The sequence below is a fragment of the Mastacembelus armatus genome, chromosome 13 (assembly GCF_900324485.2).
Source record: "Mastacembelus armatus chromosome 13, fMasArm1.2, whole genome shotgun sequence".
Taxonomy (NCBI): Eukaryota; Metazoa; Chordata; class Actinopteri; order Synbranchiformes; family Mastacembelidae; genus Mastacembelus; species Mastacembelus armatus.
In genome coordinates this window covers 24,330,094-24,345,945 of record NC_046645.1, presented here as the reverse complement: position 1 = coordinate 24,345,945, position 15,852 = coordinate 24,330,094, and the positions used below count along the sequence as shown (strand labels likewise).

The 15,852-nt window shown below is 43.8% G+C and overlaps 1 protein-coding gene across 1 annotated transcript in view; it reads right to left on the bottom strand.

Moving 5' to 3' along the window:
- Positions 1 to 1,022: 1,022 nt before the first annotated feature.
- Positions 1,023 to 15,852, bottom strand: part of myo7aa (myosin VIIAa) — a 41,218-nt gene continuing 26,388 nt past the window's right edge. Inside the window, 32 exon segments of the mRNA XM_026298487.1 lie at positions 1,023 to 1,886; positions 2,241 to 2,360; positions 2,445 to 2,528; positions 2,897 to 3,013; positions 3,452 to 3,637; positions 3,745 to 3,851; positions 3,947 to 4,034; positions 4,294 to 4,407; positions 4,518 to 4,604; positions 4,606 to 4,624; positions 5,080 to 5,235; positions 5,320 to 5,473; positions 5,571 to 5,728; positions 5,915 to 6,039; positions 6,622 to 6,812; positions 7,404 to 7,573; positions 7,909 to 8,035; positions 8,246 to 8,363; positions 8,762 to 8,929; positions 9,595 to 9,822; positions 10,222 to 10,395; positions 11,068 to 11,187; positions 11,542 to 11,668; positions 11,917 to 12,044; positions 12,148 to 12,237; positions 12,595 to 12,771; positions 12,933 to 13,139; positions 13,654 to 13,863; positions 14,038 to 14,145; positions 14,441 to 14,659; positions 14,832 to 14,916; positions 15,030 to 15,124. Of these exon segments, the coding sequence (XP_026154272.1) occupies positions 1,794 to 1,886; positions 2,241 to 2,360; positions 2,445 to 2,528; positions 2,897 to 3,013; positions 3,452 to 3,637; positions 3,745 to 3,851; positions 3,947 to 4,034; positions 4,294 to 4,407; positions 4,518 to 4,604; positions 4,606 to 4,624; positions 5,080 to 5,235; positions 5,320 to 5,473; positions 5,571 to 5,728; positions 5,915 to 6,039; positions 6,622 to 6,812; positions 7,404 to 7,573; positions 7,909 to 8,035; positions 8,246 to 8,363; positions 8,762 to 8,929; positions 9,595 to 9,822; positions 10,222 to 10,395; positions 11,068 to 11,187; positions 11,542 to 11,668; positions 11,917 to 12,044; positions 12,148 to 12,237; positions 12,595 to 12,771; positions 12,933 to 13,139; positions 13,654 to 13,863; positions 14,038 to 14,145; positions 14,441 to 14,659; positions 14,832 to 14,916; positions 15,030 to 15,124 (4,350 nt within the window). The 3' untranslated portion in view covers positions 1,023 to 1,793.

The window sequence follows — 15,852 nt, the reverse complement described above, 5'->3', positions numbered from 1 at the left end:
GCGCCAGTGATGAGACATTTTCAGGCGAAGTGTGGACAGAAACATTGACTCTCAGCTGCTGCACAAATATTCTGTTCACTGTCTGTGAATAACGAGCTGCAGTGGGTTAATAGTATTAATATTATGATCACAGTTAGTCCAGATGATGCCACTGTTTAAACAGGTTCACTGTGTGTTTCATTTTCTATCTTGTACTGTACTGAGTGACTGTTTTTAGTTTATTTTATAGAAGCATTCTCAGTTTTTACTGTAATTTACTCTGGTTGTACATGCTACTGGTATTAAAACCTTAGAAAAAAGCTTTGGCTGTTGGTGGCGCTGTCTGTCTGTTTTTTCTTTTTTGCTATGAGGCTGAGATTGGACTGACGTCTAACTGTGTTGTCCAGAAGACCATGGCAGTAAACTGAAGCTCTTAGCCAAAACCATCCATCCATTTTTCGTGTGTTTTCTCTCTTACGTGTTTTTTTTTCTCTTGCGATTAAATTTGAGTTTGCTGGTATTGCCTCAGAATATCACACCTTTAAGCCACCAGCTCCTAGAAATGTCACTGTTTTCTGTAAATTGCTTCTGTTGTCTTTATATATTTCTTATGTAAATGTTAGTGAGGGGCTGCACAGCCCTGTGGATCAGTCTGATGATATTCAGGTTACTGTCAGAATAATCTAACCTCTCTGGTGTTTCCACACCCAACTGTTAGAGGATCCCGGTGGTCTAATATTTTTTCCTTCCTGTGGTCGTTTTTGTTTTTTTGGCCAGTCTTCTGTGGAAAAAAAAAAAAAAGTTTTCAGCTGTGATGTTTCCTGAAAATCCGATATGTCAGTGAAAACGGATATAAACCAGGTTTCCTGTATCTTTATAATCAAATGCAAATCAATTCATATTTTCCAAACATGAAGAAATGTTGTTTCAACGGATACTGATCATTTGTAACTGCTCCAAAACACCTTGGAGTGTGAAGCCCAGGATGCAGGCAGGATGAGATTTAACTTCACACTCACACTTGTCAAAGGATGGAAAACCAGTTTATTCAGTACATGTTTATTAATATGAATGTACATGAACATCTTTGTAGATACTGTACAGAATAACTCTACTAATACAAATAATATGAGCTGGTATAAAATGAAGAAAAGAAAAATGAATGTAATTCTCCTAGCCCCTCTAAAGCCTGCTCTGGATTGTCCAAGACCTGCAGACCACGTTAACATGCTCACAGTGCAGCACAACAGCCCAGTAGTTAGTACAACATGGTAAAAACAATCTGAGACAGAAACAAAAGTCAGGTTTAGGGAGTTTACTGTTGTTACAGAGCAAAGTCCTTGGTGCAGTAAACACCTGCTGCCACTGGAGGGCACTGCAACATCCACCAAAGGCTGAGCTCTGCCCAGCACGGCAGCAACACAGGTCCTGATGCCACATACAGTCACATACAGTCACATCCAGTCGACCTGATGGCAGCTCTGACTGAGCACCGTCTCTGACCACAGATCTGACTCTGGAATCCCGAACCAAAGCAGGGGGAACAAGGTGCTGGACAGTCAGAGGTAGTCATCTTCGCTGGACGGCTCGTCCTTGTCATAGCTGGAGTTGTAGTGGTAATAGTTGCTGGGGCCTTCACCGGGGTCGCTGCTGTCGGCCCGACTCTCCCCGGTGACCCTGGACCCTTCTGAGCTAGCAGAAGGACTGCGGCTCATCCTCCACAGCTGGTAGGCAAAGGTCCGCCCCCAGCTGCAGTGCCGGCCAATGGGGCGCAGGAGCCGGATGAGCTCAGCAGCCTCCTGCCAGTAAGAAGTTCACTTGCTGTGGCCCCGCCCAGAGCGCTGCTTGTTCATGGTGGTCAGCATTTGACTGATGTAAGAGGTCAGCAGGTCGTCCATCTTGTAGCCCTGAGGGCAGGCAGGCACAAACACACGCGCGCGCACGCACGCACACACACACACACACACACACACACACACACACACACACCACACACACACACTTGAAAACAGCTGGACCAAAGTACCAATACAGCTTAGTACAAATACTTCATTACCAGTCACAGTGAATCATTCATACTTAAATACTATCAGCTAAATGTACTAACAGTGCTGGTTCTGCACAGTGTGGTTATCAATACCGATGTAGAAATTTCTATAGTTGTAGGGACATATTTTGGTGATCTGTGTCTACCAACAAAGCTACAAAGGGTTAAAACTTTAGGTGAGTGTGTTTTATGTCAGTGTGTCGCTGCCACCCACCAGCGAGGTCTCACACAGCAGTTTGCTTCCTCTGACCAGGTTGCCGATGGTGATGTGGAAGTAGGTGTTCCCGCTGCTCCAGTTGGAGATCTTGGTGAAGGGGTGTGTGATCAGGACGTCCTGCACACATTCACGCAGGGATCAGGCTCAGGGACCAAGTGAAACACTGCAGATAACAGGAATTCTTTCTACATAAACACAAACCTTTGTCTTTGGGTCGATGAGACTGACTCCATGCTTGTTGATGGCGATCAGCAGGATTTCTGGGAAGTTGGTCTCTGTGGTTTGCTAAAGACCCAAGAACAGGAAACACAGGGTTGGAGCTATAAAATCATTTTGTTTGTACCAGTAAACAAAGCTGTTTCTACATTTAGCTTTCTGTTGTTCTGCACATTCAGTGTAAATCTGTGTTACCTTTGTTTTTCTAACCTCTGGAGCTAACGCTAACTTTGCCATCACTGACCGTGTTGTAGAGATGTGGGGAAATACCCTGAGCCCCAGTGCTCAGATTAAAACTCGAGTTCAGTCTGTTGTTTAACATAAGTTCTAATTCTCTAAATAATAAACAAAATGATTCTTTGAGCAGTAAAGTGTTTGAGCAAACCTCATATGAAAGAACAGCTACAGCCACAGGTGGCAGGTTCAGGTGTGTTTACCTTGACCTCAAAGAAGGCGGAGCCAAAGGTCGGCCATTTGTAGATGATCTTCAGGAACATCAGTTTCGCCTCTTCCCTTGATTTACCAGCATGCTTGTTGAAGTAGGCAACCACAGACTGGAACCATCACACACAGACACACACACACACACACACACACACACAGTAATAATTATTAGGTTCTATTCATTCTTTAATTACTTAAAACTATTCAGAATAAAAGTGGTCACAGATACAGCAACAGGTAAACCTTTTCTAGTATAAATGACTGGTAGACAACTACAAACTGAAGTGACTGTTAATGATTAGATCATGTAACCAGTCCAGTCTCTATGTGAAGAACATTCAGTATTTTTACACGTGTCATATTCATATTCTTCTCTTCTTCTCTATATATATATTGAACCACAGCTGTACTCAATTGAATGTACTAATAGAAACTTAGAAACTAGATAGAGATAGAATAGAAACATAACACATTCAAAAACAAAAAACTACTTTACAATCACTATCAATATAATTACAAGTCTTGTCAGTGGAGTTTTGCAGGTTTACCCTTTTCCAGTCGTCCGGTGACATCTGTCGAATGAGATCCTGAGGAACCAGCTCCCGCAGCATCTTGGGAATTGTAGGGAAATGGGATTTGTCATCCTCAAACTTGACGCGGTAGATGAGCGCTGCAAGTTGGAAAACCTCCTCTCTGGAACACTTATGGTATCCACGCAGGTATTTAGGCAGCTCCTAATGAAGACAGGGAACAGCTGATCTGATTATGTGGGACAGTGTTTCTGCCTGAAACCTCATGACTAAAATCTCCCGTCTCTCAGCAGAACTTCCATCAAACTGACCTGGTAGTAGTGGAAGATGGAGTCGGCAAAAGAGTCTTTCCCTGGAACTGTGTTGGTCCACAACTTCTTCATGAAGAACACCTGATACGTCAGAGAGGGAACAATTGCTGGGGAGTGGAAGGAAACAGGATGAAATATTAAAATGGTTAATTTCAATTTCCTTCAAGTGCAGCTTGGTTCAATCAAATACACAGATACAGACCATCTTTAGCAGGTCGAGACTTCTTGATCCAGTCTGTCAAATGTCTGACGAAGTCGAAGAAGAAATCTCCCTCTGGCACACTGATCACCTGCAGCACACACACATAAATTGTAAAAAGTGTGTATAATGCATTAGTTCTGCCTTTACAACAACGTAATCTTATCTTATCTGATCTTCTAAAACAAACGTTTGTACAGAAATAGATTCATCAGCAGCTTTAGAAACAATAACATGAGGTCAAAACTTTGTGAAACAGGAGGGATGATACTCTTCCTGTCAATAATAAAGCTGCTTTAAAAACAGCAACAACATTATTTATTTCTCAGAAACATCCCCTGTGCTCTGACCTTGTCGGAGATCTTGACGAAGAGGCTGAAGCCTTCAGCAGATTTGAGCAGCAGTCTGGTTGAGATGTTCTGGCAGAAATCCTTCGCCTTGGTGCCAGACTCCACCTCAAACGCCTGAAAGATTTGAGACCAACAGTCACAGTTTTCAAACACTTTCCTGTTGGCAGGTGAAAACATATGTGCGTGTGTGTGTGTGTGTGTGTGTGTGTGTGTGTGTGTGGTACCTCATCTGTATCGTCTGGAAAGTAGACTTTGTGGAAGATCTGAGTTGTCTTGTGTTGGATGGCCTCCACTTCCACCAAATGGGGGGGGGTACTTCCTGGATCCATTACTGTTACCATGGCAACAGTATCAAAAACACAGCAAAACAAATCTCAGGTGGGTCAGAGAAATGAAGTCACTTATTATTATATTATTTCCAGCTTTACCCCAATGACAGTCTTTTAAATAATAAAGGTGCAACAATTAACAGATTCATGGATCATAGAAAATATTTGATAAAGATGTTTCCAGTCGCTAAAATATGATTTTCCGTGAACTTTTTAATCTTATAAACTGAATATCTTTGAGTTTTGAACTGCCACCACATCCTCTCTGTGCAGTGACAAGTGTTTCTCACCTTTGTCACACAGTAAAGAGAAAGTTGACAGAAAACGAGAGATGACTGTCGCAGTTTATGGGTTTAGTTTATACAGTGAAGACAGAAAATCATAGTTTTTATTTTAGTTTTTCTTTTTTACCTTGGCTTCATAAATAAAGATCTCCAGATGTTTTGAGACGTTTTACCATAGAGCTTTGTGCAGCCTCTGCATGCAGTCTCTAGCCAGCGGGTGGTGTCTCTTGGACTGAAGGAAGCGCTGGATGTGCGGCAGCAGCACATTACTGGGAGGAAACAGACCAGTACACAACCAGAGCAGCTCCCAGCCCTTCTCCTCGCTGTACCTGCAGACAAACACAGGTTCTGCCTGCTGAGCCACAAAGACCGGTCAGGGTCCTTCATGTGCACTGATGTTTGTGGGGACCTACTTGACGTGGTTGTCGGTGAGCTGCTTGATGATCTGACAGTAGATCTCGTCTTTCAGAGGTTCGGCCTTCAGCGCCCCTTCAAAGATCTGGTCCGTCAGCTCGTTGACTGAGCGGGTCCGTTTGGATGGGTAGTCGCCCATGTACTTCATCATAGGTGGGCCAAAAGTCAAGGAACCAAGCAACCAGACTGGCTTGAATGTAGAACATACATGAAGACTTATCTGATTATGGGGCAGCTGTTTGAAGGATATCGATGAAGGACATGCAGGCGTCCTGGGCCAGCTCCTCGTGGTTGATGACCTTCTTCAGCAGCGGCTGCTTCAGCGGCTCCCGGGTGCAGCTCCACAGCTTGTCCTTCCCACGATTCTTAGTGACCATCACCCTGCTCAGTGTGTGTTTGGGAGGAGGTCTGGAAAAGGCGTGTGAGAAAAAAGGAAGGACTGATCCCTGATCTGCTGGACTGACGTGAGGCACTTTTCAGAGCATTGAGAACTGAGTTGCTGCACTGTGTGTGTGTTTTAGTCTGACTGTGTGTGTGTTTGTGTTGCTAAGCAGCTGTACACACCTGTACATGCTGTGGATGTTCGTTTTGTACCTGAAGTGATCGTAGGAGAACTCCTCCAGCGTGTAGGGTTCAACTCTGCCGTCACTCTCCGGCAGGACGAGCTGTGAAACACGAACCGACTCCTGGCGCTGGTCAGGTGTCATGGTTACCAGCGCCTGATTGGAAGGATCACACCAGGTTACATTACATAGATTCACCTGACTTCCATTAGGCAGGTGTTCTCAGATCAGATTAAACTGCCCACAGACTCATCAGCCTCCAATAAACTCTGGAAATGTTTATGATTTTATGACAGTAAAAGTCTTGAGGTCCTGTTGCTTCATCTTGCTTTGTTTACCTTCATTTACAGAGAAATCTTTACTATTTAAAGTTTTTAAATATTTAATTAGCTGATTTAGCTGATTGTAAAGTGTATTATGGTTATAATCTAAGTAAGGTAACGTAATGTTAACAGTAAAATTACAGTAAACAGGAACCAGGAATACAGTAATCGTATCCCTTGGACTCAGCTGTTATTATTTATATGATGTCTGTACATTTCTAATAACACAATCACACAAGCTTTTGTTTCTGCTGCTCAGTGGACGTTTGGAGAAAACTCCTCAAGTGGCTCTGAAACTACTGAACATCGGGTTAGCGTTTGTTGAAGGTAACACCTGAATCAGCTTCATCTTCATCAGAAATAAAACGAGGAGGAGAATTTTATCTTAAAGCCCTGATGTGTTTTTACCACTCACCACTATTTCTTGCTGAGGTCGGGTCATGGTGGGCAGCACATACACGCAGTCAGCTGGGAAATCTCCTCTCTGATTGGTCCGTTCGTTGATGCCGTGTGCCCAACCAGAGTTGAGGACCTGCTCGCCGGTGTCCTGGTCCAACACGATCAGGTCTCCCTTCAGGAAGCTCAGAAACGTTGACTCCTCTCCGGCTGTGGGAGAAGAAGTACAGAACGTTACTGTCAACGTGTTTGATGGAAATCTCTCTCATGTATACTGAAGCACATGAACCACAAACCTTTGAATTTAATACTTTAAATATTTACTTTAGATACTCTTGGTGGAATACACTGAGGCCTGTAGTAAAAGCTTTGGTTTTCAATATTTATTATGAAATAAAACACAATATAAAGATTCAACAACAAAGCAAACACACACACACACACTATGTTCTCATTTAATCTGCAAAGACAAATTATTTCAGAACATTTTCAGATCCTGAACTTCAAAAACAAACTTCATCTAGATTATTATATTAGGTAGATTTCTGATATGTTCATTGTACAGAGACTTTAGTTTTGATTAATGCTTTAAACATAATCTAAATAAAACTGAACCCTAAACTTTTCTGAACTAAAAGGATGATCTGAACTGTCTGATGTCTGATTCTGCATCACACAGAAATAAATAAAAAAAGTTTCCATGTTCCTAGAATATGAATCAAACCTCTGTCATTCCAGTTCATTTCTTGGATTCAGAGAACAATAAAATACATCACAGAATAAAATGTGCCACTGTCATACCAGGATTGGGGTTGTCCTGCAGTGCCACCACAAACTTAGACCTCTTCCTCAGACCTTCCAGGAAGGTCACCACCAGGTCGCGGATGTCCTCGGTGTTGTTGGAGGTGAAGGTGTACTCGTCCCCTTTGATGGTCGCCAAAGTGAAACTCTGACCCTGCAGCTTTCCTCCCCTGAAAGAACCAGTGCTCAGATTTAAACGACAAACTGAGCCACACATACAAGCACTTTCAGATTTCATGCCCCTGTCAGCTGAACATGAGTGTGGGAGTTTCTTCCAAAACGTTACAGAATAACATCTGGTCATGTTCAGGCACAAAACGTCTAGATCAAGTGAGGACCAGATGCTCTGGGTCAAACAGCTACATAGCTCAGGTTAAAGGCATCATGGGTAAAAGAAACAACATATTTATAAATACTATGTTCTCTTTCTGCTGATACATCTAAATTTAAATTTAAATAATAAGCACTGAACCTTTAAATGACTACAGCTCCCAGCATTCCTCACCTGCTGCTGGAGACTGCATTGATTTCTGGGAATGCGAGTTCTAAGAGGACCTGCTCCTGCTCGTCTACAAAGTAAACCCCCGTCCAGTTGACAGCGACGATCAGGTCGTTTTTGGGCAGACTGGGACCTGACGGGTGCAGACACAGACGGAAACAATATTTTCAGGAAATCTGAATTTTACAGGTCCAGTAGTTTCCTGTAAACTGAATATGTACGTGTCATTTCTGAGGAAGGATGATGAAGAGGAATGTGCAGTGAGTTAACAACAGGTCTATGACTCTCTGGTTCGTCCTCAGATCGTGTCTTAACGTGTCCCAGAGGACGGAGACGTTCTCACCTGAGAACCTAAAGGCTTCGTAGAAACGAGAGAAGAGCAGCGGCCACTTGTGGCGAGCGAAGTCCACCACTTCCTCCTTCACCTTATGAGGGTCAAACCTCTTCTGGGTGTAGATGCCCTGAGGACGCACAGACGTTTGGTCATGGGCAGAAACAAACATCTGTGTGGGCAGATGGGATTACATGCCCCCCAGTCTGAATGCAGGCCAACTCCACCAAACACAGAGTGTCCAGTAGATTTAAAATAAAAAACCTTCTATATTTAAATTCCATTCATGTACCTTTGCATCAGCAGTAACAAATGTTTCTGTATATGTTAAAACAACTCGTGCTAATAAACCTACATACTGTTAGTGGCTCTGCTCATGCTCACATCTCATGTTAGCATATTAGCATGCTACAAATTACAGTTGAGGCTGATGGGAATGTACTTTTCCTGCAGGTATTTGGTCCTAAACAAAATACTGAATAAAGTGGTTGTTACTAAGAGCTGCAGCTTCCCTACAGTTCATGGCACCTTTTTGTGTGCGGCCATGATGAGATGAGCCCATTTCTCCACCGTCCTGGAGGTGCTGATCTCTCTGTCTGGGATGTAGGACGGGATGAGGCTCAGCAGGCGCTCCAGTAGAATCTCAGAACCGTAGTCGATGTAATACTGCTGAGAGGCCAGCTCCGCCAGGTCATCCTGGGGTCACACACACAGATAGTGGCAAATTAAAATCTGAGAATCTCTGGAAAAATGAAGATGAACTTTGTTTTGTCTTCATCAGTCCTCTGCTCATCCTTTCCCTGCATGTTTTCCCTACTTGTCACAGTATGGACTGTATCTAGACAGTGACCATCTCTGGTGCTACCAGTGAAACTGCATGTGCTCTGATTTACTAAGGAGTCATAATGGGGCCACTGCTACACTGTAAGTTACATGTCTGGTCATTATGTGTTTTAAATATGGGAGGACACAGAGGACGTTTGTAGAAACCCCTTGAGCAGCTGCAGCAGAGCGAACTGATGTTTAACATCAGAAGAAAGCAGGTTTGAAATGTGCAGTTCAGCTCTCAGCAGGATGAGAGACTGTTACTGGTCTCAGGTCAACCTGGTCTTCACTGAAATGTGAAAAAGACAATATGATGCAGTTATTATGTTCATAGGTTTCTGCAAACAGTCTTAAAGTTCAGCAGCAGGAAACTCTCATATTTATTGTATTGTGCACATAAATTCCTGAGATATGATGAGTATAGATGTGTGGTGACAAAGAAAGGGGGTCCAGTGGTTTCTACTACACCCCAGTTCAGTTCTGACAACACAATATTCCTTTAAAATAAAAACCAGCGTAAAGAAAAATGCACTCACCCTGTCACAGCGGTATTCACCAAACTTGACACCCCTCACGATTTGCTGGTAGATGAGGTTGGTGGCGACCTGGTCGTCAGCGGGGCTGTGCCAGGGGGTGAAGATCTCCTTCCTAAAGAACAACCTCCAGGGGGCGTTCCTCTCCTGGGCGCCCTGCTCCTTGGCGTACTGCTCGCACTGCGACACAGCATCCATCACATGGTCACTCCCACTGCCCAACGAGGACACCTGCAGGAGGAGGAGGTCCACTTACTGCTGCCACAAACATTTAGTTCACTAAACAGTTTTTTCCCCTCTGGACTGATTGACACATAAGGGGCAGATCATCTATGGAACAGTGAATACTTCATTTAAACTCATTGCTCAAAGAGATCAGGAGTATTCATTTTGCTGTCAAGGACTGGTTTTAGTTCTACATCTTGAAAGTTGCAAGAACATTTTTTTCTGATTCTCACTTTTCAGGCTGTTTGAGAATCAAATCTTAATTTCAGGTTTAGAGGTAAAACTTTGTTGATGTTAAAGTTCCCAAACCCTTTAAGAAGCATGAAAGACTCTGCTTTGAATAACAATTTACACAAAAGATCAATTAGTTCTTAAATGTGTGGTACAATGTGTGGGTGTGCCCACCTTATCAAACAGTGCGATGTACAGCGAGAAGCCAAAGCGGTCTTGCAGGTTGATTTTGTCAGACAAAGAGTTGCAGAGCTCCATGGCGGTGGTGGCCGAGTCCGTCAGCAGGGTTTTGGTCGTGCCGTCCATGAACGTCACCGGCAGCATGATGGGCTTCTTCGACTTTGTGGCCTGGAAACAAATATCAGATCACTGTCAGCTTCACTGTTCCTCATCCAGGACTAAGGACTTTATAGTCCAATCCACCTGTAGATCCACATCTGCACAATGCTGTGTGCTGCACCCTGGTTTTACTAGCACAGTAACACAGCTGAAGCAGCCGGGTAAAATGGTTCATAAGTAATCTTTTTAAATTTGCTTTTATTTTGAAATTCACTGTATTTGGCCTTCTAGTGTGGTCCTTTATTAATTATTGATCTTATTCATTTGTTATTAGTTTTGTTACTATAAAAATCCTCCTTACTGTTAGTTCTGTTGTTCTGCAGATCTCTGTATAAACGAGGCAAAATAAATAATGTTTTATTATCATTATTTATTCGCAGATGCAGCATGTTAGACTACAGATGTGAATTTGTGCCTGGTTCTGAAATTACACCTGAAGGCAGAACAGATCTATTATAACACAGTCATTCATGAGTTTTGTCCCATTATCAAAAACCTTGAAGACGAATAATTACAGCAGAGGATTTCACTTTTATGTGTAACAGCGGTTGGATTTTAAAGATGTTTCTGATGATATAAACAGGATTTAAATGGTCCAAGGAAAAGACATTTTAAACACTTTAAACCTTAGAAAACAGGCACTCAGTCTGTGTGTGTGTGTGTGTGTGTGTGTATGTGCACCTGCAGCTCAAGCCAGGATGGGGGTTGTGTTCTTGTCCCGTTGACAAATGTTCGTCTCAGCCTCTCCTCACAGTACGGAGCGTAACCTGGTGGCCCACTGTTGATGAAGTTCCTCAGGTACTGTAATAAAAAAAAATACTTCTAAGTCCCACATTTACAGCAAAGAACTAAAACAACGAAAGGTTCTGAGGAAGCATTCAGAAGGAAATATGTTTATATATATATATATATATATATATATATATATATATATATATATAATATATATATTTCCAGGCCTTTCTGTGTGGAGTCTGCAGTCCTTGTGGGTTTTCTCCTCCCACAGTCCAAACACATGCAGGTTTGGTTAGTTGGTGGTGAAACTGCCCATAGGTGTGAATGTGAGTGTGTTTCTGTGTTGGGTTGAGATCAAGCCCCGCCTCCCTGCGTCCCCCTATACACAGAGGAGATGATGAAAATATCAGATGTCCTGACCTTGACGAATTTGTCTGAGGGGGCGAAGCAGCCGACACACAGAGAGATGAGGATCCAGCCGCGAGCGTGAGAACTCTTGGACGGGTTCTGACTCAGCTGTTTACAGATCTGACAGTAGATCTCGTCCCTGAAACACACAGCAGGCCACATAAAGGTTCCACTATCGACTGTTGACAGATTTACATGTCTGCGGTGTCCTGAGCTTTATTTTCAAATCCACAAGTGGAAACAAAGGATTTCACTTTTGTCTGTTTGACGTTCTCGATCACACTCAGCCGATCAGGCTCTGACGTCTTTTCCAGACACATTGGGACACAGAAAGGATGAAATAAACCCACTTTGTGTGTGTGTGTGTGTGTGTGTGTGTGTGTGTACCTAAGTGCTGGTCTCAGGATCCCATTGCCAATGATGAAGTGAAGTTTCTCCAGGTTGGATGTTGGCCGGTCCTCCAGCATGCTGTTGCCGTGGAGACCGCACTCGCCATCATTAAGGCGTTTGGTGACCTGAACGAAAAGAGATGGTATGTTTTGTGGTTGTGTGACACACTGCAGGGAGATGAATCTCTCAGGAAGGCCGTCGGATTTTCTAACCGCCTTTGTCTCCCACCTCCTCAGTGATCTTGGATTTCTTCTTCAGGGTGAGGGACACCAGTTTGTGTCGAACGCTGTTCTTCTTGTGGCTGTCGGAGTGCGGTGTCTGGACCAGGAACAGGACAGAAAAGTTTATAGACAGAGACATTCACCTGATCATTTAACATTTAACTGGTGAAAGAGTAAATAGTAAAGAGAACAGGAAGTGAACAAGTTTTAGACTTTTCTAATATTCAATGTAAAACTGGGCTAAAACTGTGAAGATGTGAAGGAAAGTCCTGAGGAAAATGAGCTGAGATGGTCATTGAACTCGAAATGTTCACAATTAAAGCATGTCGGGCCTGATGCAGGAACATTTTATACTCACACCCTATGACTCCAATAGGAAAACGTTTGTCGTGTCTCATGTCTTTTCCTGCATGTGTGTTTTTACAGAAGGAAACGTAGATCAGTTTTTCCTCACCTCCCCCTCCCCCTGCAGTGCCTGCAGCTCCCTCTTGTATGTCTTCTTTCCCAACGTCTCATAGATTTTGGTCATGACAGGAATCTTCTCACTTCCGTCGCTGAGGGCCGTGTGGTACTTGGGCTCTGGCAGGTCTCCCATGAACCTTAGCACTGTGATCCAGACTGCCAGAGCAGCCTGGGCCACGACATGGAAGATATGTTTACCACACCACACTGTCTCATCCTCCCTTTTCTTATCATTTTTTTATTAACACTCAGTCAGACATGAACATCCACCCTAGAAAAACAAAAAATCTGCACATGCTGTTGTGGGGTCAGAAGTCAAAGAGGACATACCAGCTGGTCTCCCTCGTCATCGTGGAACAGCAGAGGCTGTTTGAGGGGTCGTCGGACGTAGGTGTGTGTGGTGGTGCCCTGGAAGTAGGTGGCGGCAAATTTGGCGAATTTGTATTCCGATAAATCCTCGTCTTCATCATCCTCAGGCAGAGGAAGAGCTTCGTCCAGATCCTCCCCCTCCAGCTCATGATGGGTCCGCTCCAGGTCCTGCGGAGGAGACAGGATGTCACAGGTTAAAACCTCCAGAAGGAAAGTCTACTAATTCTGAGCTATGTCAAAATAACACACTGTCACGATCCTGTTGTTCAGCTCATTCTCTACATGCTGCACATCCTCATCATCATTCACCTACGTCACACAGACATAACTTTAAATTTTAATTTCAACATTTAATGCATTAGGCAGCAGCTGCATAAATGAAGAAAAACCACAAACATTAAGCTGAAGACAGAAAGTTCAAAACAAACTCATGTTATCAACCAAATGCATCAATAAAGACATAAAGAAACACCAGGAAGCTGCGACTGCTGGAAAACTGTTTTCAGATCACTACAAAGTTTTATAAAAAGGTGAATGAAATCCTTAGCATGTGTATCTGTATGATGTTGTCTCAGTTCAGTCTTACAGGACATCATTATACTGACCAAATAATTTGTGGCTTCATTGGGTTTGACAACAGAAAGTCCCTGATTTTCAGGTAAGAGGAAAAACCCTTTGTCACCTCAAATCCGGCGGGGGCTTGTCCCTCCTGGCCCGGGAAAGAATTTGTCGTCCCCAAGAACCCGAACATCTTGTCCACCATGTCCGAGTCGTTGACGGGCTCCATCCGGGCCTTTTCCATCTGCTCCACCATTTCCTTCTTCCTTCGGGCCTCCTCCTTCTCCTTCTTCTCCCGCTCAGCATCCTCTTTGGCCAGCTGGGCCAGACGCTCCTAAAAAACAAGGTCACACGGCTCTGAAACAGCAAACTAATAATAACAATAATTCAAACATTATCTGAAAAAAACTGGGTGTATCACTATAGTGTCTCTCCTGAGCTTAACCAAGGGACTGCAGTTCGTTTAAAGATGATATATAAACTGAGGATTTTGTACGAATTCTCCCACCTGGTGTTTGCGTTCAGCCTCGGCCTTCGCTCTCTTCGCAGACATCTGGTTCCTCAGTCTGGCCTCTTCAGCCAGTCGCATCTTCTCAGCCTCCAGCCTCCTGCGGTACTGAAGGGATACAGACAGTCCAGACAGTAACAAACAAACCGGTTACCTGAACAGCAAAGACAAGTTAGAAACTACTGTAAAACTGTAAAAGAAGCATTTGATCAAGTCTGTTGATCAAGGTTACATGGAAAATCTTAATCTGTGAAATGACTGTCAGATACATTCAATGGATAAATACTATTTTTGCCTCTGGTGGAGATGAAGTAGAAGTAGCAGAAATTGAAGCAGCTGAAATGTGTACACTGGTGTGGAGTACTTGTGTACTTGGTTAAACTGCACTGCTCTGTGTTTCTACCTCTCCCTTCAGCCTCTTGTAGAGCCGGCGAGCGATCATGCCTCTGGTGTAGGCCTGAACGGTGATGACGGCCCACAGCCGGTGTCTGAACGCCCGGCGCACCAAGAAACCCCGACACCGACCCTGGAAACATGTAATCCTTTGGCGGGCGACATGATATGATGCGCACAACTTCCTGGATCGAACCAGAGCCTGGAGGCGAGAGAAGCCTGCCCTCATCTGAAGGGATGCAGACGAGGAAGGACGTCAGCAGAAGAAGAAGAATGAGTGACGTAAACTCAGCTACAGCTGCATCATGGATGACAATCATCCTGATACAACAAAATCTGTGACCTATGACTTTTCTCTAAATGAATGTGCTGTGGGTGTGAAACACAGAGACAGTCCTCACAGCTCCATAGTTCTTCCTGCAGTGATATCCTCTCCATGTCTTCTGGATCAGCACAGCCGACTTTCTCATCTTCAGGAAGTTGGATCTAAAATGAGAAATCAGCTTTCCAGAATCTTTACATGGCAAAAAGGAGAAAACTGCACTTTTCTGTATAATGTATTGTAACCTGATCCAGGGCCTGTTTAACAGGAGTCCTACCTGTCCTTGAAACCTCGAACCACCTTTTGGATGAGGATGACTTTGTCAGTGATGGCCTTGTCGCGCTCAATCTCCAACAGCATGTCGTGATGATCCTACACAGAAGGAGAAAGAACTACTGAATAACAGACAAAGACAAAACCCAAACTGCTGCTGCTTCACTGCTCTGGTTGATTAGTTTTCTAGTGACTACATTAAAGTTGTGTCAGGATGATGGAGCTGGACAACGACAGATGGTCACCAAAGTTATTCATCCTGAGGGGAACAAGGATTTCACAGCCATTTCATTATTTAACCAAGTCATGTTTTCATTTTTTTTACTTTTATTTGCTCACTTACATGCGGCTCCTTTTTCTCAGCTCGGACAGAATTAAGGAAGCAGCAAAGTCAAACAGCAGGAAGACGAACAGCTTCACTGTCACTTTATGGTTTATCCCCTTCTTTATAGAGAAATACAAACATGACTATTAACTCTGGATATTTTAACCGGCTGATACATGTAGAAAACACAAAATAAAATCAAAGGCATTGCACTTTACTCAAAGCCTCATGATGGCGCTAGAGGTCCGGGCATCGGCAAAGTCTTTAAGATTCAGCCCTTTATGAAACATTCATGTCTGTTGCTACAGTTGCAGCACTTTTCCTCAGCTGCAGGAAGTAATCTGAAATGTGCTAACCTGACGCACAAACAGCTGAAACCCCCCCCCCCCCCCCCTCCGATCGACCCATCTGCCCTCTGGCTGATCTGAGCACATCCTGTCGGGGAAGCGCAGGTACCGCCCTGTCTTTCCACCCTGCCACTGTCTACTTCCTCCTTCCTGTC